The 24516-nt window shown below is 45.7% G+C and overlaps 1 protein-coding gene across 1 annotated transcript; it reads left to right on the forward strand.

Annotated features, from left to right (window-relative positions):
• The first annotated feature begins 1324 nt into the window (after window positions 1-1324).
• GLOD4 (glyoxalase domain containing 4) lies at window positions 1325-23840 on the forward strand. The gene is given in 12 exon segments (XM_050763602.1): window positions 1325-1509; window positions 1885-2029; window positions 2031-2135; window positions 2137-2421; window positions 6073-6122; window positions 7650-7770; window positions 8874-9018; window positions 13310-13446; window positions 14568-14654; window positions 14919-15032; window positions 15121-15207; window positions 22602-23840. Coding segments are annotated over 12 exon segments (1527 nt in total). The 3' UTR covers window positions 22668-23840.
• Window positions 23841-24516: the final 676 nt, after the last annotated feature.

Consider the following 24516-nt stretch of genomic DNA (forward strand, 5'->3'; position numbering starts at 1 on the left):
TCCCTTATTCCTTGCCCTCAAATCTAAAATATAGTAACATAAGGATAAGCTAAATAATATAAAAATTATAAAGCCAGGAAATGATGAAAGCAGGTATAATGATGAAGTTCAAGATGGGATGGCCACTGTTAGCACACGTGCCCAAAGTGACAAGCTCAGTAAAAATGAATGACATGTTCACTGAAGCATCGAGTGTGGATTAGAGGGCTGTTTCTAGTGAGAATATGGTTACTTAGCATGAGTAATTCCAGGTACTTTAGTAATCCAAGTCCCCATCCTAGGATCTAAGAGTTCTGATTGTAGAGGCACAGATCCCTGTGACTCACTGGATTACAGAAACAAGAGATGGTCCCCAGTTCAAGGATTCAGTTTTCATATCTTAAATAAAACTCCAATGTCAAAAATGTATGAAAAACTTCTCATATTTAGACCAAAGACTTTGTAATTGCTAATCGACATTAAGTAAGATTAAGTTAGATTCAGCCAAATGAAGAAACAGACTAGAAGACAAGGTTCTCCGTTTATTGGGCTAAACAGGGCAGTATATTATGGCTTATACCTCACTTCTTAGATCTGCTTCTAGAATAAGGAATTTATTAACAGTGATCACCACATCAGCAGAGTTTTTGCAGAAATGAAGGGCTAACTCTTTTAGTAAACATTTTCTTAAGTTTTAATCTGACATAAAAAGTTGAAGACGTAATCTAAAAAATACAAGGTTTGAGGAATAGTGGTTCTTCCTAGAGATTATAAAGAGCCACAACACAAATGATAGTGAAAAACGGGTTTCAATTTCCATTGAAAATATTCTAAGATACACAGGTTTGAGAATTATGTTTTTCTAATTGTAACATTTTGAATTTCATTTCAATGAAATCTGCTGTCCTAAGACAAGTATGAGAAATTAATCCTAGGTCTCCACACCTTAAGATACACTGTGTAAGGCTGGGCACAGTGGCTCATGCTTTAATGCCAGCACTTTAGGAGGCAGAGGCAGGAGGATCACCTGAGGTCAGGAGTTCGACACCAGCCTGGCCAACATGGTGAAACCCCATCTCTACTAAAAATACAAAAATTAGCCAGGCGTGGTGGTGCATGCCCGTAGTCTCAGCTACTCGGGAGGCTGAGGCAGGAGAATCCCTTGAACCTGAGAGGCGAAGGTTGCAGTGGGCCGAGATTGCGCCATTGCACTCCAGCCTGGGTGACAGAGCAAGACAAAAAAAAAAAAAAAAAAAAAGATACACTGTGTAATAATCACTGACCCATTATTCCTTGTGGTGTTACGAGGTCGGACCAATCCTTGATATCCTCAAATTTCACCTTAATGAGGCTGACACCTTTCAGCTTATCGACTGGCAGCTCCTTTAGGTATTCTAGACGGCTAAAGAAGAACATTTTTGGCACAGCTCCAGCCTTGAGAGCGTCTGTAATGAGCCTGCGACCTTCCAGCAGGATCTTCCCTTGTTTTTCCCGAAACGGCCTGGACTTTACTATTGTCATTACACTGCTGTAGATGGAAATAAAAAAACAGGTAACTATCAACATTCTTGTTACTAAGACACGCTTAGTTGTAACAGAAATAAAGAGCCAAGGAGAGGGCCGGGCGCGGTGGCTTACACCTGTCATTCCAGCACTTTGGGAGGTCGAGGCGGGCGGATCACCTGAGGTCAGGAGTTCGAGACCAGGCTGACCAACATGGTGAAACAAAAACAGCAACAAAGAGCTGAGGGGAAACAGAAGCTAATTCCAAAGACACTATTCGGCCCTCTGTGCATAATACAAAAGCCAGCGGGCTGTACTGGAAGAAGTCCTCCATCCGGACAAGGAGGTTAAGGCTCCGCTGTGAGGCGGGAAGGGAAACGAGAACATTCGACACGCTTCAAGACCCACATCACCTCAGCCTCCTGTCCCCGGGATAAGCTTTATCGTAGCGAAGCCCAGACTCTTCCCAGGTGCTGGGAGCGTGGGATGCGGACTCCTCAAGCGGTGGTTTCTCTCTTTGCTCCTGAGCACTGGCCTCAGATGCTGCCTTGCGGGGCTGCTTCCCGGGAGCGCGCTTCCGTTCCACCACCTCTCCGGAAGGAAACACCACTTTCACTGCGCTCCGCCGCAGCGCCCGGACCCAGCGCCTCGCGTCAAGGTCCCAAGCCTGCACCACCTGCAGCAGCGGCCGCACGACAAACCTCGAGCGTCTCACCAGCGCCGCCATCTTCTCTGAGACCCGGGCTGCGTCACCAAGGCGCGCCGTCGGCGGCCAGTGACGTCACGGCCCAGGGCGCCCGTCGTGGGCGGGGCGGTACCGTGCGCGTGACGGCTGCGTGCGCGGGAGTCATGGCTGCTCGCAGAGCTCTGCACTTCGTGTTCAAAGTGGGAAACCGCTTCCAGACGGCGCGTTTCTATCGGGACGTCCTGGGGATGAAGGTGCAGGCCGGGTTCGACTGGGGCTGGCGCGCGAGGCGGGAACGGGCCCCCGAGCCGGCCCTGGCGGAGGGAGGGGAAGATGGGTGTGTCGTGAACCTCAGCCGGAGGGTGCCCGACCTTGGGCCCTGCGCGGAGTTCAGCTTCGGGAGCGGCGAGTTGCCGGTGGGGATCATAGGCCTTGGAGAGGGGCCTAACGCGATTAGTCCCCGCGGTGTGCCCAGCACGTCCTTTCGTTTAAGTCACTCGTAGATGTTTATTGAGCCCCGCCCTTGTGGAGCTTACTGTCTACCGGAAAAGACGGTAAATGCACAAAATGTCATATAATGCTTTCCAGTTAATATTTGTCTTTTCCGGTTTGGAGTCTTTGATGTAGGTAAAACCAGCATATTCAGAGTTCTGCTTCTGTCAGGGCTGGTCGGAGTGGCTCCACTCGGGTACTCAGTCTCTGAATCTGGGCTCCAACTCGCAACCCATCCCCTTTGCAACAGCACCCACAAGCAGTCTCTCCCCGGTCCTGAGAAGCTGTTACTGCAGGACTCGGTTGGGGAACGGGGTTTGGGGGACCTCCTTCGATAAGCCGGGGAGGTAGGGAGCACACCAGTAAGGAAGACTTAAAAGGTGCAAGAGCGCGGTTTAGTGTGGAGACGGTGCGGCAGACGGGGGTCTAAATTCGTCAGATCATTTTTAAAATATCTGCTGTTTTGCCGGGCGCAGTGGCTCACGCCTGTAATCCCAGCACTTTGGGAGGCTGAGGCGGGCGGATCACGAGGTCAGGGGATTGAGACCATCCTGGCTAACACGGTGAAACCCTGTCTCTACTAAAAATACAAAACATTAGCCGGGCAAGGTGGTGGGTGCCTGTAGTCCCAGCTACTCCGGAGGCTGAGGCAGGAGAATGGCGTGAACCCTGGAGACGGAGCTTGCAGTGAGCCGAGATCGCGCCACTGCACTCCAGCCTGGGCGACAGAGCGAGACTCCGTCTGCTATTTTTAGGGTACTACATTGAGTTTTGGCAACAAAGGTTCAAATGACCCTGATGGATACTCTCCATTAGAGCTCATGGCCTGGGTTGGGGTGGGAGTTGGAACTGGATTTGTACGTAGGTGATGGTAATGGAAGTCAGAATTTGATAGTGAAAAACCACAAAACTTTCGATAGCAGAAACCACAGAGCTGTCCCTTGTTAGTATTTCTTCGTTGATCAAAAGGTTGCTGTAAAGACTAAACATGTGCCGGGCGCGGTGCCTCACACCTGTAATCCCAGCACTTTGGGAGGCCGAGGCGCGCATCGCTGGAGGTCAGGAGTTGGACACCAGCGTGGCCAACATGGTGAAACCTTGTCTCTACTAAAAATACAAAAATTACCCGGGCGTGGTGGCGCACACCTGTAATCCCAGCTACTCAGGAGGCTGAGGCAGGAGAATTGCTTGTACCTGGGAGGCAGAGGTTGCAGTGAGCCGAGATCGCGCCATTGTATTCCAGCCTGGGCGACAAAAGCAAAACTCCCTCTCAAAAAAAAAAGATTAAACACCTTATTATATGTATAGTATTTAACATATAGATGATAGTACATTATGTAAGTATTAGCAACTATTATGAAAATCAAAAGGAGAGGTTTTTCCAACCTGGGTGATGAGGAAATAATTCCTGTAGACCTTGTATTTGAGTTGACTTTTTTTTTTTTGAGACAGAGTCTCGCTCTGCCACCCAGGCTGGAGTGTAGTGGCGCGATCTCCGCCTCCGGAGTTCATGCCATTCTCCTGCCTCAGCCTCCCCAGTAGGTGGGACCACAGGCGGCCGCCACCACTCCTCGCTCTTTTTTTTTTTTTTTTCGTATTTTTAGTAGAGACAGGTTTTCACCATGTTAGCCAGGATTCGAGTTGACTTCTAAAGTTGGGATATCCACAGATAGATTAGAGGGGGAGCTACCTAGTAACACTAAAGAGCCAGTGCAGTGATGTTACATGTTTGCGAAGCCACTGGTTTTATGTGCCTTTAGTTGAGGTTGCTTAGTTGAAGTTGAGGAGATGGGATATCAGGATGGACAGGTTGGCATTGCTTCTAATAGTATCTTGAATGCTATGCTAAAGAATTTGGATTTTATGCTTCAGTAAGAAGGGAGCTCACTTACGTTCTTTTTTTTTTTTTTTTTTTTTTTTTTTTTGAGACAGAGTCTTGCTCTGTCGCCCAGGCTGGAGTGCAGTGGCTGGATCTCAGCTCACTGCAAGCTCCGCCTTCCGGGTTTACGCCATTCTCCTGCCTCAGCCTCCCGAGTAGCTGGGACTACAGGCGCTGCCACCTCGCCCGGCTAGTTTTTTGTATTTTTTAGTAGAGACGGGGTTTCACCATGTTAGCCAGGATGGTCTCGATCTCCTGACCTCGTGATCCGCCCGTCTCGGCCTCCCAAAGTGCTGGGATTACAGGCTTGAGCCACCGCGCCCGGCCTCACTTACGTTCTTAAACAGGGCAGTGATGGGATCAGAGCTGTGTGCTTTAGATGTGTACTTTTATGGTGGTATTAAGGAAGGATATCAATAAGGATGATTTTTAATAGTCTGAGCAGAGCATTGGGAACTTGAACTGGCAGGAGCTGTGGAAATCAAAAAGGAAGACTAAAGCCAACACATCGAGAGCCTGCTGTGTGCAGGGTTCTGTGAGATGCTTTAATAACTTCCATTCCCATCACATGTTAGGAGACTGAGACTCAGATTCTAACTTGCTCAGAGTTACACAACTACTAAATGACGGAATTCCAAATCAGACTCTTTGTTTTTTTTTTTTTTGAGATTGAGTTTTGCTCTTGTCACCCAGGCTGGAGTGTAATGGTGCAGTCTCAGCTCACTGCAACCTCTGCCTCCCGTGTTCAAACAATTCTTCTACCTGAGCCTCCTGAGTAGCTGGGATTACAAACGCCCACGACCACGCCTGGCTAATTTTGTATTTTTAGTAGAGACAGGGTTTCACTGTGTTGGCCAGGCTGGTCTCGAACTCCCGACCTCAGGTGATCCGCCCACCTCAGCCTTCCAAAGTGCTGGGATGACAGGCATGAGCCACAGAGCCCGTCCTTTTTTTAAATTCATTTTGAAATGGAGTTTTGTTCATCACCCAGGCTGGAGTGCAGTGGCGTGATCTCTGCTCACTGCAACCTCCGCCTCATGGGTCCAAGTGATTCTCCTGCCTCAGCCTCCTGAATAGCTGGGATCACAGGCACGTGCCACCTCGCCTGGCTAATTTTTGTATTTTCAGTTGAGATGGGGTTTCACCATGTTTGCCAGGTTGATCTTGAACTCCTGACCTCAGGCGATCCACCTGCCTTGATCTCTGAAAGTGCTGGTATTACAGATGTAAGCCACTGTGCCCGGTCCAAATCAGACTTCTTTAATGCTGAAGGCTGCACTTTTTCCCACTGCATAGCACTGCTTACCAATCTGAATAGATTTCACAACTGATTTGGTAGCCCGACCCTTGGTGTCAAACTGTTCTTGCTTCTACTGCTTCTATCCTGGGAGAAGTATAAAGCTCATTTGCTTTTGTTCTTTTACAAGTAAAGCTTACAAATGATAATATCTGTGTTTTGACATTTTAGTTTGTGCTAAAGATGCTGTGAACAGTACGAGTAACACTTCACAATTTATTCTAAATCTCACACCAGGTCTTGCGGCATGAGGAATTTGAAGAAGGCTGCAAAGCCGCCTGCAATGGGTATGATACCTTGTTTCTTAAAATCTTCTTTAGGCTCTGACTACACCCGGATAACAGAAGACAGTTTCTCAACGTGAGTATAAAGCAGTGGAATTAATTAAGGAGGCAGTAAGTTGCGGAGGCAACTCCAGGAACGTGGGGAACACATACTCTGTTTCTCTGCACCCTCATAGTGAGTATAAAGCAGTGGAATTAATTCAGGAGGCAATAAATTGTGGAGGCGACTTTAGGAATGTCGGGAACACATATTCTGTTTTCTCTGCACTCTCATACAACACTTGTGGTACGTGAAGCAATTCTCCAGTTCTCTTAATACCAGCCGGCTGTCCTGTTATTTAATCCGATTGATAATCTACTGCAGTGTCCCATGGAACGAAGGGAAACGCTGGAAACACTTGCATTTACTGGTTTATTATAAAGGGTACGAGTTAGAAACGGCTGGACAGAAGAGATACACAGGGCAGGGCATGGGGAGCGGCCGCAGAGCTTCCGTGCTGTTCTGGGGCAGGCTCCGATCCAGCACCTGCATGCGTTCAGCATCCCCGAAGCTCATCAAGTCTCGTTGTTCAAGCCTAATAGAGCCCAGTCTCCATCCCTTTCCTTCCCAGAGGTTGGTGGGTGGGACTGAAAGTTCCAGTCCTCTAATCATTTGTCTTTCTGGTGACCAGCCCCATCCTGAGTCTATGTAGAGGTCCCACTCTAAGTCTCCTCATTAGCATAAACTCAGGTGTGACCGAAAGGGGCTCATTGTGAATAACAAAATATGTTCCCGTCAGGAAATTCCAGAGGAACCGGGGACAGTGACCAGATATGTTGCATATTATGCCACAAATGCAAATACATGCTCTGGATGAAGCAGCAGCTTCTAATGTCTTTGTTTTTTTTGAGACAGTCTTACTCCGTCACCCAGGTGAGAGTACAGGGTCATTATCCTGGCTCACTGCAACCTCTGTCTCCCGGGTTCAAGCAGTTCTCCTCCCTCAGCCTCCCTAGTACGTGGGACTGCAGGCACGTGCCACCATACCCAGCTAATTTTTGTATTTTTAGTAGAGATGGGGTTTCACCATGTTGGCCAGGCTGCTCTTGAACTCCTGATCTCAGGTGATCCTCCTGCCTCGGCCTCCCAAAGTGCTGGGATTACAGGCCTGAGCCACTGCGCCTGGCCATCTCTTAATCTTAGTACCATGACAAGTTGGAACAGTCCAAGTCCATACTCGTTGATTGATAGTCAAGGAAATAACAGGTTAGTTGGAGAACTGTCTTTAGGATTCTGTTCCTTGCTTTACAGAAAAGGTGAACAAATCTTTCCTTCAAGTAGATGCTGAATAGACAGTCTTAGGAGCTTGTTGTAGGGTCCCATGAGTACTGCCCACAGCTGCTTTCTGCACCATCTGAAGTCATCTCATCCTTAAGAGAACTTTTAGGACCAGACAGGACTGCTCATTTCTCTGTGCCCAGTAGTTCTCTGGGGGTGGCCTGAGGCCGATTTGTCTGTGGTCACTTAGTTCATTTACTTTTATTTTCTAGGCCTTATGATGGGAAATGGAGTAAAACAATGGTGGGATTTGGGCCTGAGGACGATCATTTTGTTGCAGAACTGACTTACAATTACGGCATCGGAGACTACAAGCTTGGCAATGACTTTATGGTAAATACTGTTTTTTTCTAGTGGATTTTTGGCTGGGGGTAGGTAGCTGGTTGTAAATTTGAGTAGGGTGTTGAGGGTGCGTGTGAGTGAAGAGATAACATTTGAGCAGAGGCTCAAAAGAGGTCAGGGAGTTAGCCATGTGGGTATCCGGGGGACGAGCATTCCAGGCAGCGAATAGCCTATGCAAGAGCCCTCAGGTAACATCTGGAGTGTTCAAGGAGGTGTAAGGAAGCCAGTGTGGCTGGAACAGAGAATGAGAGGGGACGTGGTAAGAATGGGGTCAGCAGTGCCATGGGGTAAGACTGTAGGGGGCCTCCTAGACCATAAGTCATCCGAGAGAAATGAGCCATTGGAGGACTTTGAGCAAAGGGAAAACAAGGCTGGCTGCTCTCTGGGGGTAGACTGTAGGATGCGTTTTGGAAAGTTTACTTTGGCTGCAGAGTGGATAATGGATTTACAAGACTGGAGGCAGAGAGGCCATTATAATAATCGAAGCTAGAAACAAGGCTGGTCTTATCAGAAAGCATAGGTGTCCATTTCTAGACACTTTGATTCAAAGGCTGGAGTGTGGCCGGATCTCAGCTCAAACCTCCCGGGTGAGATTTCTCCTGCCTTTGCTTACAGGCGCCCGCCACTTCGCCCGGCTAGTTTTTTTGTTTTTTTTTTTGTTTGTTCGATCTCCTGACCTCGTGATCCGCCCGTCTCGGCCTCCCAAAGTGCTGGGAAAAAAGCCAACACTTTGATTAAATGTAAGGAAACCTTGAGAACAGTTTCACCTTAAATAGGTAGCTAGCTGGCAGACCCAGGTAGCATCAAGATTTCTCTGGCTAGATCTTTAGAATTAGAAGAGGTTATCTTTGGTGTTAAATGAATCCGACTTCACTGGCATTTCAATTTCTGTCCTATTATTCATGAAGATCTGAATGTTTGTGGGATAAAACATTGAAAACCTGTTTTTAAATCGCTAGAATAAAATGTTGGATGCCAGTTAATCTTAGGTGATTTTACCTAAAGGCAGTAGGCAGTAGGGGTTGGGCTCATTGTCTTGTTCTGTAAAATATCTGTTGTGATCATGTACTTGGATGTACTGTGGTTTGTTTTAGGGAATCACGCTCGCTTCTAGCCAGGCGGTCAGCAACGCCAGGAAGCTGGAGTGGCCCCTGACGGAAGTCGCAGAAGGTGTTTTTGAAACCGAGGCCCCAGGAGGATATAAGTTCTATTTGCAGAATCGCAGTCTGCCTCAGTCAGGTAATTATACCAGAACCAGAAAAAGCCTCTGTCTAAAGGCATCTTTGAGGAAAGGAGAGTGAGGGCCGCCTGTCTTTTTTCTGTGTTCACGTGACGTGTCTTCCCCAGCCAATGCTTTTACCTGTTACCGGAGAAATTATATTCTCATATCAGAACTTTAATACATAGCAATAGGGGATCTAGACTGGTTCTGTTCTACTGGTAATTTATGGATTTGTGAGTCTTTCATCTGTAAATAACAGAAAACCCAACTACATTGAACAGTTATGGAATGTTTTAGCTCACAGAGCAGGCGTTCTATAGCTGGGGAAGATTTCAAGGTTAGATGATTCGCCAGCTCGCCACATTTTTCTCTTTCTACGTTTTGTTGTTCTCTGCAGGTGCCTCTCCTAGAGCTGGTCCCCTCAAGGTTGCAGGAGGGCTGCCAGGAGCAGGCAGGGCCACATGCTCCCACATGCCTATCTGGTAGGAGAGGAGATGCTGACTTCTTTTTGCTTTTTTTTTTTTTTTTTTTTTGAGACTCTGTCGCTCTGGCTGGAGTGCAGTGGCATGATCTCTGCTCACTGCAACCTCTGCCCTCTGGGTTCAAGCAATTCTCCTTCCTCAGCCTCCCAAGTAGCTGGGATTACAGGCGCCTGCCACTACGCCCAGCTTTTTTTTTTTGTATTTTTATTACTTTTTAAAAATTATTATTTTTTTGAGACAGAATCTTGCTCTGTCGCCCAGCGCCCAGGCTGGGGTGCAGTGGCACAATCTCGGCTCACTGCAACCTCTACCTCCCAGGTTCAAGCGATTCTCCTGCCTCAGCCTTTCCAGTAGCTGAGATTACAGGCAAACGCCACCACGCCCAGCTAATTTTTGTATTTTTAGTAGAGACAAGGTTTCACCATGTTGACCAGGCTGGTCTCGAACTTCTGACCTCACTTGATCCGTCTGCCTCAGCTTCCCAAAATGTTGGGGTGACAGGCGTGAGCCACCATGCCCGGCCCTTTTTGCTTTCTTCTTTTTTTTTTTTTTTTGAGATGGAGTCTTGCTCTGTCGCGCAGGCTGGAGTGCAGTGGCGCAATCTCGGCTCACTGCAACCTCCGCCTCCCAGGTTCAAGTGATTCTCCTGCCTCAGCCTCCCGAGTAGCTGGTACTACAGGCGCCCGCCACCACGCCCAGCTAATTTTTTGTATTTTTAGTAGAGACGGGGTTTCACCGTGTTGGCCAGGATACTCTCAATCTCCTGACCTCGTGATCCACCCGCCTTGGCCTCCCAAAGTGCTGGGATTACAGGCGTGAGCCACCGCGCCTGGCTTGCTTTCTTTTTAAGAGCAGAAGAAAAACTTTCCTAGAATCTTCCAGCAAACTTCCTGGTCAGATCTGATATACTGTGCCTGCTCCGAAACCAATCACTGGCAAGAGAAATAGGATCATCCCCAAACCATTTAGCCTCTGGAGCCGAGGTCCCAAACTTTAGGGTCGGTACTCGGCGAGGGATGGCATGGAAGTGAGGAGCCCCCTCGCTGACTGCCACACAGAACAAGAAGGAAACTTTGCAGGGTTTGTTTTGTTGGCTGCAGAGACAGCCTCATCAGTGTTTCATTTTGTATTTAATGCCTGCAAATTCACCTACCTGCCCTGCCAAAACAAAAGCAAAAACGGGGAAAATGCTGGCGAATGGCAAAGGCACTTGTGCCCACTGTCTCACTTGGTGAACGTATGACCGCAAGTGGGCCTTAGAAAGGAGTCCTGGAAATTCTTCTTCCACTGGTCGGCCTCCTGTCCCCGGTGCCCCCCTGCTGAGTCTGCGTAGGATGTTGAATGCTCCTTGTTTATCATCTGGTGCTCAGCAAAAGAAAGATCAGTCCGTTCAGTGTGGGAGGCTAGACTTGGCTGCGTGGGACTCGTGGAGAGATGGTGTTTCTCTACTTCACTGGTGATTTAAAGGGTGTTTATGGTGTTTTTTTGTTGATAGGTGATTGATCCTTTGCTGACTTTAAAACTTAACTCTTGCAGCTAGCTTCACCATCCATTTTTTTTCTCCAGCCTTAGTGATATGTCAGTACTTAAAATAATAGAGAGCTCCACGGTGCTAAGATGCTTTTGTCCTTTGGAATGGAAATCCCTTTGGGCGTTTCTGGTTGGTTGTGGTCAGACCTTCTGTCTGGCTGGCATTCATCTTTCCTCTGAATTACTTCTGTGCAGCTTCATCCACTTGTTAACTTTCTGTCCTCCGTCCCTTCAGGCTCCAAGTCAACTGGGATTTGTTGATTTTGAAGTAAATGGAAAGGAGAAAAATGGAGCCTGCCAGGCGGAGGCACTTGTGAGAAACAGCGTCTTAGTCACAGTATTGCTGTTCTAACAAACAGGACTAAGGAGGTGAAAATCGAAAGAAAAATGTAATGAATGTATCATAGTCAGATGGAGACATGGAACAGCTCTTTAGAAAGTCACTTTAAATGTGAAAAGTTTCCAATAACAGTAGGTGTTTCAATATGACTTTTATTCTTTTTACAAAATAATCAAGTTTCTTCCTTCGACAAGCAGATAAGCCGAAAAAAACACACACACCCATATATCCAGAGAGAACCACTGCTGACGTTTTAGAGTATATCTTTCTAATCTTTCGTCAAAAATACATATATATAATTAAGTGTATACATTTCTTCATATCCTTTTATAGGAATTCCATTGTATTATTACATTGTAGGAAGATAAACAATTCTCTGTTGTTGGATATTTATGTCGTTCCTAGTGTTTTGTCGTTCTAAGCAATACTGATGAATGTCTTGGTGGTAAAAGCCCGTCATACATCCACAATTACCTTTGAGTGGCTGAAAATTGACTTGTTCTTTCAAAAGCAATGAACATTTTTTAAAGCTTTTGGTACAGTCTGACAAATTATTGCCCAGAAATGTACTAATTTACACTTTACTAGTATTGTAAGATTGTGATTTTCCCCTCTACACTAATAGAGTTAACACTGCCAACTTTTAACATTATTTGCACATTAGATAACAAAAGATTTTATGTGAATTCTAATGTCTTTGTTTTTTAGGGGGGTCAGGTTGAATATTTTTTCATATGTTAATTGAGCATTCTAATTCCTTCTTCTGTGGATTATTGCTTTGTGCCTTTTGCCTATTTTTCTAGCATGTTCATTCTTTTCCTATTAATATTTACAGGTGATTTACATATTAAGGACTTTTTGTCCAATCTATTGCAGTTTTTCCCCCTACTGTGTTGTGTACTCTGGTTTTGATTGTAATTCCTTTTTTTGTTTGTTGTCTAGTTTTCCATTTTGTGTAATTTGCGTAGCAGAATTTTTTTCATCATAGTTTTTCTATCTTTGGTGTCAGGTTTAAAGAAAAATCTTCCTCTACTCAAAATTGTATAAATAATCATCTATATCTAGTATTTTCATGATTTCGTTTTTTAAACTTATTTTTTTAACCCATCAGGAATGTATTTTGTCATTTATTTCAAAGATGTAAGTTTTTCTTACCACATGACTAGCCAGTCTTCTTAGTGCCATCCATTGAATAATTAGGCTTTTCATAGTGTCTTTTTTTTTGTTTTTGGAGACAGGATCTCACTCTGTCGCCCAGGCTGGAGTGCAGTAGTGCAGTCTTGGCTCACTGCAGCCTCGACCTCCTGGGCTCAAGCGATTCTCCTGCTTTAGCCTTTCAAGTGGCTGGGAATACAGACATGAGCCACCAAGCCTAATTTTTTTTTTTTTTTTTTTTTTTTTTTGAGACAGAACTTTGCTCTTGTCTCCCAGACTAGAGTGCAGTGGTGCCATCTCGGCTCACTGCAACCTCTGCCTCCCAGGTTCAAGTGATTCTCCTGTCTCAGCCTCCCAAGCAGGTGGGATTACAGGCATGCGCCACTACACCCAGCTAATTTTTTTTTGTATTTTCAGTCGAGACAGGGTTTCGCCATGTTGGCCAGGCTGGTGTCGAACTCCTGACCTCAGGGGATCCACCTGCCTTGGCCTCCCAAAGTGCTGGGATTACAGGCGTGAGCTGAGCCACTGCGCCCAGCCAATTTTTAAAAATTTTTCGTCCAGGTGAGGTCTCACTGTGTTGCCTGGGCTGGTCTTGAATTCCTAGGCTCGTGCAGTCCTCCTGCCTCAGTCTTCCAAAGTGCTGGGATTACAGGCATGGGCCACCGCACCTGACTTCATACTGGCTTAAAATCCCTTTCTTAACATAAACTGAATTTGTATGTATTCATGAGCATGTTTTGGTCTTTCTGTTTTATTCCATTAAATTGATCTGTCTGTTCCTGCTTTATCACCCAACAGATCCTGTATTAAAAGTAACTCTAGCAGTGTCTGATCTTCACAAGTCCTTGAACTACTGGTGTGATCTACTGGGAATGAAAATTTATGAAAAAGATGAAGAAAAGCAAAGGGCTTTGCTGGGCTATGCTGATAACCAGGTGAGCAATCTTGGAGAAGAATAACTAACCTGTTACTTTGAATTTGGCTTATAAATGAAGCTTATAAATGGCTTATAACCTATATGAATGAGGTTAACATGAAGGTTGTTCCCATAGTTTCTTCACAGTGATTCAATATTTAGATAGATAAGCAGAAAATGAAAATAAGTGATAATCTCACCACCCAGATATTACCTTGTTTATATTTGGGGATATATCTCTTCAGAAGTGGAATTGCTTAATCAAAGAGATTGAATGGATTTTTTTTTTTTTTTTTTTTTTGAGATGGAGTCTCGCTCTGTCGCCCGGCGCGATCTCGGCTCACTGCAAGCTCCGCCTCCCGGGTTCACGCCATTCTCCTGCCTCAGCCTCCCGAGTAGCTGGGACTACAGGCGCCCGCCACCTCGCCCGGCTAGTTTTTTGTATTTTTAGTAGAGGTGGGGTTTCACCGTGTTAGCCAGGATGGTCTCGATCTCCTGACCTCGTGATCCGCCCTCCTCAGCCTCCCAAAGTGCTGGGATTACAGGTGTGAGCCACCGCGCCCGGCCCTTTGAATGGATTTAATACAAGATCTTTTTCATCTTCTTTTGCTAATAACCCAGCATTTGAGCACGATGTAGTTCTTGCCCTTTGACCCTGCAATTCTACTCCTAGGAATTATTTACAGATGTACTCAGCACACAGAGGCACACAGAAGTGTGTGCAAGGTTGTCTGTTGCAGCATTGTTTGTAATCACAACACGTAAGAATTTCAGTGTCCTATAGATTAGAGACATACTTCAGTAATTTATGGTTCATTCGTGGAATGGATTACTACGTAGCTAGCAAAGAGATTGAGGCAAATCTTTATGTATCGATATGGTGACATTAAGTGGAGAAAAACAAGGAACAGAATAATTTGTAAATTATGCTACCATTTGTGTAAAAAAAAGATAGGTGCGTGCACATGCAGTGCTTCTAGAAGGATACACAGGAAACTGCTTACTAGTTGTCTCCGGGGTGAGAGTAGGCTACAGCATTAGTTATTACTTTATTCCTTTTGTATATACTGTTTGAATTTTTCTACCACGTACATGTAATGTAGAACCTGTTCCAAAAAATAATCCCCTTTCCTATTTCAGTGTAAGCTGGAGCTCCAGGGCGTCAAGGGTGCGGTGGAGCACGCAGCAGCTTTTGGAAGAATTGCCTTCTCTTGCCCCCAGAAAGAGGTAATGCTTGATACCAGATTGTTTGAGCTCTGCGACTAGCTCGTTCAGCCCAGCTAAGAACCTTGGCCTTCCCTTCTCGAGGTCCTTTTGACTGTGGCTTTAGTATCAAGGTCAGCAGTTGTTTGAAGAGCAGCTGAGATAGTAAATTCAAACACACGGCGCCTTGGTTCTTTCTGGTGTCTGATACTCCTCTAGGGCTGACGAGGGCCGTGTCCTGAGTAGTGTGTGACCCCTGGCTCACGTTGCCCCTTTGTTTTCCTCAAGTTGCCAGACTTAGAAGACTTGATGAAAAGGGAGAACCAGAAGATTCTGACTCCCCTGGTGAGCCTGGACACCCCAGGGAAAGCAACAGTACAGGTGGTCATTCTGGCCGACCCTGTAAGTATTCCTCAGGCAGGGGGCAGGCTGGACCAGGGGTTTCTTCAAGGATGTCTTTGGCAGGTGTCTTTTCTCTTTATTGGTGTAGGACGGACATGAAATTTGCTTTGTTGGGGATGAAGCATTTCGAGAACTTTCTAAGGTGGATCCAGAGGGAAGCAAATTGTTGGATGATGTGAGTGTCATTTCCACATTTGTGTCACCATGGGCCTGAGGGGGTGGCATTAAGTGTGTGTGGGAGGGCTTACGCAACAGGGTCCAGGTTCTTACTGTCAGAACCATGTCCTTTCGCTGTTGGGTTGACCTGAGCCAAGGACTGATGTCTTCACTGCCACCTGTGGAGACCGCTCGTCTAGACTTGGCATTTGTGCCTTGCCACAACCTCAGGCTGCCCTGGAAGCAGTGCTGCTGGATCCGTCCTTATTCTGCTCTCTGCATGGAGATGCCTCCATCCCATCCCCTCAGCTCTGCAGCTCCTTTGATCATCTCTTCTCCATTCTGCAGCATCCGTCTCTTTTTTCTAGTGAGTTATTCTCGCCAGCATGCAAACAGGCGCTGAAAGCTCCCATCCTTTAAAAACCTTTTACTGACCCAATATCTCCTCTCCAGATTCTTCTGAAAACCTGAGTGCGCACTGTTTCCCTTTTCTACGTCCTCTCCAGATTTCTTCTTCTGAAACTCTGAGTGCACACTGTTTCTCTTTCTCGCCTCCCGTTTTCACTTCAGTCTGTTGTGCACTGGCTCTCGTTACTTGGTGAAGTGCTTTTGTTTCTTGCCAAATATAGCAACTACTTTTAGATTCTCATCAAACTCAGTAATTCAGAAGCATTCCAAGTAGTTTTCGGATCCTGGCTCCTAGCACATACCTGGCGTGTACTAGACGTTCTGCAAATACTTTGTTGAATGATTAAAGGAACAGATCTGTCTTTCTTGGTTCGGTCATATAACTATGTGACTGACCTTAAACAGTTTACTTAAATTCTTTGAACTTTAGTCTTCTCATCCAAAAATTTCAGAAAATAAGAGTGTCTATCTCATCAGCTTGTTATAGTTTATAGAGCTTGGCAAATTACATAATAGTAGATGCACAATTAACGTTAAAGCAGGAAATGTATAGAAAATAGTCTTTATACATTTTATTCTGAAGGAAGATAGAATCTCAGTCATCCTCTCAGCTGACAAATTTGCCAGACTCTTTCTCCTCGCTCTTTATTTAATTTAATTAATTAATTAAATTTTTTGAGATGGAGTCTAGCTCTGTCACCCAGGCTGGAATGCAATGGCGCAGTCTCAGCTCACTGCAACCTCCACCTCCCAGGGTCAAGCGAGTCTCCTGCCTCGGCCTCCCGAGGAGCTGGAACTACAGGCGCCCGCCATCATGCTGGCTAATTTTTGTATTAGTAGAGACAGGGTTTTGCCAGGTTGGCCAGGCTGGTCTCAAACTCGTAGCCTCAAGTGATCCACCCACCTCAGCCTCCTAAAGTGCTGGGATTACAGGTGTGAGACACTGCGCCTAGCCCATTTTATTTTATTTATTTATTTATTTATTTTTGAGACGGAGTCTCGCTCTGTCGCCCAGGCTGGAGTGCAGTGGCCGGATCTCAGCTCACTGCAAGCTCCGCCTCCCGGGTTCACGCCATTCTCCGGCCTCAGCCTCCCGAGTAGCTGGGACTACAGTCGCCCGCCACCTCGCCCGGCTAGTTTTTTGTATTTCTTAATAGAGACGGGGTTTCACCGTGTTAGCCAGGATGGTTTCGATCTCCTGACCTCGTGATCCGCCCGTCTCGGCCTCCCAAAGTGCTGGGTTATTTTGTTTTTTGAGATGGATTCTTGCTCTGTCACCTAGACTGGAGTGCAGTGGTGCGATCTTGGCTCACTGCAACCTCCACCTCCTGGGATCAAGCGATTCTCCTGTCTCAGCCTCTCGAGTAGCTGGGATTACAGGCACATGCCACCACACCTGGCTAATTTTTGTATTTTTAGTAGAGACGGGGCTTCAACGTGTTGGCCAGGATGGTCTCGAACTCCTAACCTCAGGCGATCCGCCTGCCTTGGCCTCCCAAAGTGCTGGGATTACAGGCGTGAGCCACCGCACCTGGGCCCATTTTATTTTTTTAAAACGGGGTCTCTGTCACCCAGGCTGTAGTGCGGTGGCACGATCTCAGCTCACTGCAGCCTCCGCCTCCTACGCTCAAGTGATCCTCCCACCTCAGCCTCCCGAGTAGCTGGAACCACAGGCGTGTGCCACCACGCTTAGCTAATTTTTGTATTTTTTGTAGAGATGGGGTTTCACCATGTTGCCCAGGCTAGCTTCGAACTTTTTGGGCTCAATCGATTGATCCATCTTGGCGTCCCAAAGTGCTGGGATTACAGATGTGAGCCAGCACACCCAGCCTCTGCTCACTCTTCTATAGCACTGATGAACTCCTGCTCCCTGGCGATCCTGATATTTTCTTTTTCTTCTTTTTTGAGACGGAGTCTTGCTCTGTCGCCCAGGGTGGAGTGTAGTGACGCGATCTCAGCTCACTGCAACCTCTGCCTCCCAGATTCAAGCAATTCTCCTGCCTCCGCCTCCTGAGTAACTGGTAGCTGGGATTACAGGCACGCACCACCAGGCCTGGTTAATTTTTGTATTTTTAGTAGAGATGGGGTTTCCCAATGTTGGTCAGGCTGGTCTTGAACTCCTGACCTCAGGTGATCCGCCCGCCTCGACCTCCCAAAGAGCTGGGATTACAGGCGTGAGCCACTGCACCCAGCCATCCTGCCGTTTTCATCTCCCTGACAGTTTCTCCTCAGACACGGGCACCTCTTTCTTTGTCTCATCCCAAAGTGTTTTTTACCCGTAGCCCTGCTGTGCCGTTTTTCCCCCTCTGCATTCTTCCTCTGCTCTGGTGAGAGCTTACCTGCGACTCTGCTTACCCCTGCTCTGAACTTAACCATCATCCTTGCTCCAGCTTCCTCACTTCTAGTTTTTAACTCCTTCCTGAGCTCAGACAAGTGGTGGTTGTTGATGAGGCATAATTTAGGTAGAATTTCAATGTGTTTTGACAGTTGTGTTTACTCATACAACCATTGCTCAAAATACACACCATTTTCCCAAGAAGTTCCCTCATGCCCACTTCCAGTGAGTTGGCACCTTCATCTCCCAGATCAGCCGCTATTCTGACTTCTGTCACTGTAGGTGAGCTCGTTCTTGGACTTCATACAAATGGGATCATTCAGTATTCTCTTGTGCCTGGCTTCTTTTGCTCAACGTGGTTTTGAGATTCTGCCGTGTAACTGCATATCACAGCTTGGTGCCGTTTTTTTTGTGTGTGTTTTTTTTTTTTTTTTTTTAATTGCTGACGGATACTCAATTTTATGAATATAATAATTTGCTCATTCATTCTTCCAGTGGTGGACGTTCGGTTTATTTCTAGATTTTTTATCTAAGGAAGACTGCCATGAACATTCTTGTGTAAATCTTGTTGTAGATAGATAAATGTTTCATTTCTCTTGAGTAAATATCTGGGAGTAGAATTGCTTTTACCTTATAAGAAAGTGTCAGACAGTCATTGAAAGTAATAGGACCATCGTTTGTCTGATAGGTCCAGTTGTTCTTCATTCTCACCAACACTTATTTTGCTTTTTGTGGTTTTTTTTACCTGTTCTAGCACATGTGAAATGGTTTAATTGGTGCAATCAAGTGATCCTTCCGCCTCAGCCACCCACATAGCTAGGGCTGCAGGTGCACCACTATGCCCAGCTAATGTTTTCTATGTTTGTAGAGACAGATTCTTGCTGTGTTGCCCAGGCTGGACTCCAGTGATCCTTCCAGCTCAGCCCCACAAAGGTTTAATTTTTATTTCCCTGATGACTGCAGGGATATTTCAATGATGTTGAGCAGCTTTTCATGTGCTTATTAGCCATTTACTTCTTTTTGTGAATTTTATGTTCAAGTCTTTTGTCCATTTTTAAATAACTTTTAATATTTCACGATGAAAAGTTCCAAATATGCAGAACCGAAGAGAGTACAACAGATCCTTATGTGACTCTTACCTCGATGAAGAAGAGTCATTCCTTTGAAAAATTCCAAATATGCACAACCGAAGAGAGTGTGGCCGACCCTTACGTGGCTCTTACCTCCGCTCTGTACCGTAGTTTCTCATTGTTCCTTCATCACTTGCAAATGCAAGTCTTTTTCGCAGCCATTCATTGAGTTTTTGAAGACCCGGAATTTTTTGTTTTGGTGAAGTCCAGCTTATGAACTTTTTTTCTTATGTGTAGTACTTTTTCTGTCCAGACCAACGTTACATCCCGAGAAGCTCTTCACTTAGGAAACCCACCATGTATCAAACTCAGCGTGTCTATAACTCATCTTACCTCAAATCCATTCCTCTTCCAGTAATATTAAATAAAGGCTACTTGGGAGTGTAGATTCTGGAAACCTCAATCTGTGTTCCTGGGTTGCCGTCTTCAAGGTTGGCCCAGATAAACTCTCTATTTATAGTAAAAATATGTAAATAAATAAAAATAAAAAGAAAGAAATGCTACAATATCAATACATTCTTAAGTGCCTTGTTTTTATTTTTGTTTTTGTTTTTGTTTTTTTTTTTTGAGACGGAGTCTCACGCTGTTGCCCAGGCTGGAGTGCAGTGGCGCGATCTCGGCTCACTGCAAGCTCCGCCTCCTGGGTTCACGCCATTCTCCTGCCTCAGCCTCCTGAGTAGCTGGGACTACAGGCGCCCGCCACCGCGCCCAGCTAATTTTTTGTATTTTTAGTAGAGACGGGGTTTCACTGTGGTCTCGATCTCCTGACCTTGTGATCCGCCCGCCTCGGCCTCCCAAAGTGCTGGGATTACATGCTTGAGCCACCGCGCCCGGCCCAAGTGCCTTGTTTTTATTTATTTATTTTTTTTGAGACGGAGTCTCACCTGTTGCCCAGGTTAGAGTGCAGTGGCGTGATCTCAGCTCACTGCAGCCTCCGCCTCCCGGGTTCAAGTGATTCTCCTGCCTCAGGAGAGTAGCTGGGATTCCCAAGTAGCTGGGATTACAGGCGTGCGCCACCATGTCCAGCTAGTTTTTGTATTTTTAGTAGAGAGAGCGTTTCACCGTGTTGGCCAGGCTGGTCTCGAACTCTTGACCTCAGGTGATCTGCCCGCCTTGGCCTCCCAAAGTGCTGGGATTACACGCAGCCTTAAGTGCTTTATATACATTCTCTGATTCGTACCATAACCTGCAAGGTTGATAGCATCAGCCTTTGCAAATGAGGAAACCGAGACTAAGGATGATTAAGTCATTGGCCCTCACCCTTGAATACCATACACCAAGTGGCAGGTAAGGGCTTGGATGGTGATGAAGTCATTCCCCCTCACCCCTGAGGACCACACACTGAGTGGGAGCAGGCAGGGCCTGGACGGATGCCTTTCAGGCTTTGCCGTCAGTCCTTTTTCTTCCTCTGTGCCCTGCTCCCTCCCTGGACAGGACAGCCTATCTATGATCCTGGTTATTCACGCTGGAATCCTCAGAGCCGGTTTTGGTGTTATTTTGTTATGTTTTGTTTTTTAACATTTAATAGACGTTCTAGATTTACAGACAGTCACTTTTGAACATTATTTCTCCTCATCCTTAAATTACTTTAGCTGTTGGTCACGAAGAGCTGTGAGTTCTACCTCTGAAATTTCTTCTGCCTTTCAGCTTTCCCTTTGAAAGGCCTTATTGTCACCTTACGGTCTGTGCCAAAGCAAACACCCAGTCATTTTTAAAACTGTTTAATCTGGTAGCCCTCTCTTACCTCTGAGATAAATTTCAGACTCTGTGACAGAGCATGTGACATACTTGGACATTCTCTACCCTCTGACCTTCTGTCCTGCCTCCCTCCCTAAGTCCCCTAACCCATCCCCATTCCAGTCCCACTGAACTGTTGCATTAGCTAAGATACATCTTCTTGCATCCAACCCAAAGGGTTTTTCCCCCTCCTCTTTTAATTGTCCTTCAGTACTTAAAAGCTTTCTTAGGTTCGGCCAGGTGTGGTGACTCACGCCTGCAATCCCAGCACTTTGGGGGACCAAGGCGGGTGGCTCACCTGAGGTCAGGGGTCCCAGACCAGCCTGACCAACATGGTGAAATCCTGTGTCTACTAAATACAAAAAATTAGCCGGGCATGGTGGCGTATGCCTGTAATCCCAGCTACTTGGGAGGCTGAGGCAGGAGAATCGCTTGAACCCAGAAGGCAGAGGTTGCAGTGAGCCAAGATTGCACCATTGCACTCCAGCCTGGGTGATAAGACCGAAACTCCGTCTCAAAAAAAAAAAAAAAAAAAAGCTTTCTTAGGTTCTCCAAATCATTTAGTTGTTCTTTCCTCCCACTTTTTATGGCTCCTAAAAGACAGAAACATGCATATTTGTGAGCTGTGGTTTTTTAAAGCGTATCTTTGATTTTTAAATACTTACTTTCATTAAGATAATAAATCAGATAGTACTAAGATATTTTAGAAATGAAACGGTCCATCTCTGAGTTACACTTCCTAGGACAGCCACTTTCACCTTCACTGTTTCTAAATAATAAATATATTTGTTTCTTCATTTTCAATTGCCCACTCATCTTGTGACTTCCTGCTGAGGTAGATATTTTAGCAGATGCTTCAGGACACACACATGCGTACACACACTCTGTCATGCAAAATGCTTGTTTCCATATCTGAGTTCTCAGCTGTTCTGTACACTCCTCGAAGCTTCCAGCTGTCTCTGCTGACACCCCTGAACCCAGCATGGTACCTAGCTCTTTTTGACTAAGTAAATGAATGTTTGTTCTTGCTAAACAACTAAAGGGATGCTTGTGGAACCAAAAATTGTTAAGGCTTTCTACTTACTTACGTATTTTTATTTGTGTCTTTATGTATATATATGAGACAGGGTCTCACTCTGTTACCCAGGCTGAACTCGAATTTCTGAACTCAAGTGATCCTCTGGCCTCAGCCTCCAAGTGGCTATGACTATAGGTGTGACCACGGGGCACGGCTCAAGGCTTCATTTTTAATTAAGATGCCCAAACTAAACAGAACCAACATCAGAAGAGTAGGCTGGGAGGAGACTTATGAAAAAGGAATCATTCCACGCTTCATCACTAAAACATCACATAGAGTTTCATGTTTGACCTCACTATCAGACTGAGTTTCGTGATACTAAAGATTCCTGAGTATCTGCCCAGATGCTGTGAGTGGAGAGGCAGCACTTTCTCTTTTACCAGAGATCCTACTGCCTGGCATGCGGGTCCCTGGTCTAGTTGGCCCTCCAGCCACACTTCCTAGCTACAGGCTTTGCCCTTGACTTGGCAGAGTGAGGGTCCACAGTGGCTCATTACTCACCAGTATCTCTTGCCTCACTGAACATAATACTCTGTACTGGATTAATACTCTTTAAATGTTAACAAAAAATTTTATTTCTCTTTTCTTTTTTTTGGAGCGGGGGGTTGGGTCCTTTTTTTTAATGTTAATTTTTTTACTGTGGTCAGTACAGTGTGGTATAAAGTGGGCTATATCTTTTGTTTTTCAGACTTGGAGTCAATGTTTATTCTCTTTCTATTTTACAGGCAATGGCAGCAGATAAAAGTGACGAGTGGTTTGCTAAACACAATAAACCCAAAGCTTCAGGTTAATGGAAGACGTGATGCAGAGCAAGCCTCTGTGATTCCTGCCCAGCACCTGTGAGGCCTGACGTGTCAGTTCCTGATAAATGTTCTTCTGATTTGTTTCCCCTAGAGGCAAGGAGGCTTGGGTAGTGCAGATCTGTGTATTTCAACCTTTGAAAGCTCTGATGTATTTTAGAAATGAAATCCAATCATGAGTGCAGGTAGAGAACGCCTGCTATAATCTACAGTATTGCTGGGACTGCACATTCTGTATATAACTGTGTTCGATTAGTGACAGATGATTGTCCAGACTAGGACAGCAGCATGAAACATGACTTTGGTTGGGATTGCAGATGGTTAGGGTTAACTCTGAATCATGCGGATTTTATGAGAGCAGGTGTTCAAGTCAGTCCAAATTAATGGCTTGTCATGGTGCCATTCCCAGCACCTGATAATGATAGGCTGTTCTGCTATCTCTGGCAGGTTTTGACATTTTAAATTTTTTTTTTTTTTTTTTTTTTGAGAGACGGAGTCTCGCTCTGTCACCCAGGGTGGAGTGCAGTGGCCGGATCTCAGCTCACTGCAAGCTCCGCCTCCCGGGTTCACGCCATTCTCCTGCCTCAGCCTCCCGAGTAGCTGGGACTACAGGCGCCCGCCATCTCGCCCGGCTAGTTTTTTGTATTTTTTAGTAGAGACGGGGTTTCACCGTGTTAACCAGGATGGTCTCGATCTCCCGACCTCGTGATCCGCCCGTCTCGGCCTCCCAAAGTGCTGGGATTACAGGCTTGAGCCACCGCGCCCGGCCAGACATTTTAAATTTTTTAAAGAAATTTTATTCCTTGGGCCAAAAGGTTTGGTTAACATCCCCATCTTTCTTGCTTTTACATTTTGAGCATCCAGAGGAAACAGAAAGGAATGAGTGTGTGACGTTGCTGCACACCTGGCTCTGTGCAAGTTTCTTTCTGTATATATATATTTTGTTTTGTTTTATTTTTTTCTGTGTATATTTTTAATCCCCACAGAACATCATGTGAGATTTCTTTAAAATAGATTAAACAATTTCATCAGCCTGAAAAAAAGGTTTTAAAAATGTTTTCTTGTAGTTTTGTTTGGTTCTATGTAACAAATAGGTTTTAATCACTCGAAATGGAATTTTATTGGGTATTCATCGAATAATTAAATTTTTTTTTTTTAAAGTAAGCTTCCAAAATCAAGCTGTTACACCAGTCCCTAAGTCTCATCATTTAAAGTGGCGGCCAGGTTCGGATTTTTAAAAATAAACTTAGGAGATTGGAAGGAATTGACTCAGAGGATCCTGGTTCCAAAAGAACATACATAGAATTACTTGTAAATCATAACCTCTGCTGTCCTCCCTTACTGGCAGGGCGCGGGGCATGGAAATTTTGGTTGCGTTTCAGCTTATCTTCTTATAGGTGTGATACTATTATACCTTCACTGAGAGAAAGAAATTATCATCCAGCTCTACAGCTTTTCATTCAGCTTAAATTCTGTATCCTGGGGAAGCAATCTTGAGTTTCAAAGCAAACCAAGTTATATATGGCCCTCCTCTAGGTAATTGGTTCTTTTTTTTTTTTTGAGACAGAGTTTCACTCTTGTTGCCCAGGCTGCAGTGCAATGGCGCAATCTTGGCTCACTGCAACCTCTGCCTCCTGAGTTCGATTGATTCTCCTGCCTCAGCCTCCCAAGTAGCTGGGACTACAGGCATGCGCCGCCACGTCTGGTTAATTTTGTATTTTTAGTAGAGACGGGGTTTCTCCACGTTGGTTAGGCTGGTCTCGAACTCCCGACCTCAGGTGATCCACCCACTTCAGCCTCCCAAAGTGCTGGGATTACAGGCGTGAGCCACTGTGCCCGG

This window comes from Macaca thibetana, chromosome 16 (genome assembly GCF_024542745.1).
Source record: "Macaca thibetana thibetana isolate TM-01 chromosome 16, ASM2454274v1, whole genome shotgun sequence".
In the NCBI taxonomy this organism is placed as follows: domain Eukaryota; kingdom Metazoa; phylum Chordata; class Mammalia; order Primates; family Cercopithecidae; genus Macaca; species Macaca thibetana.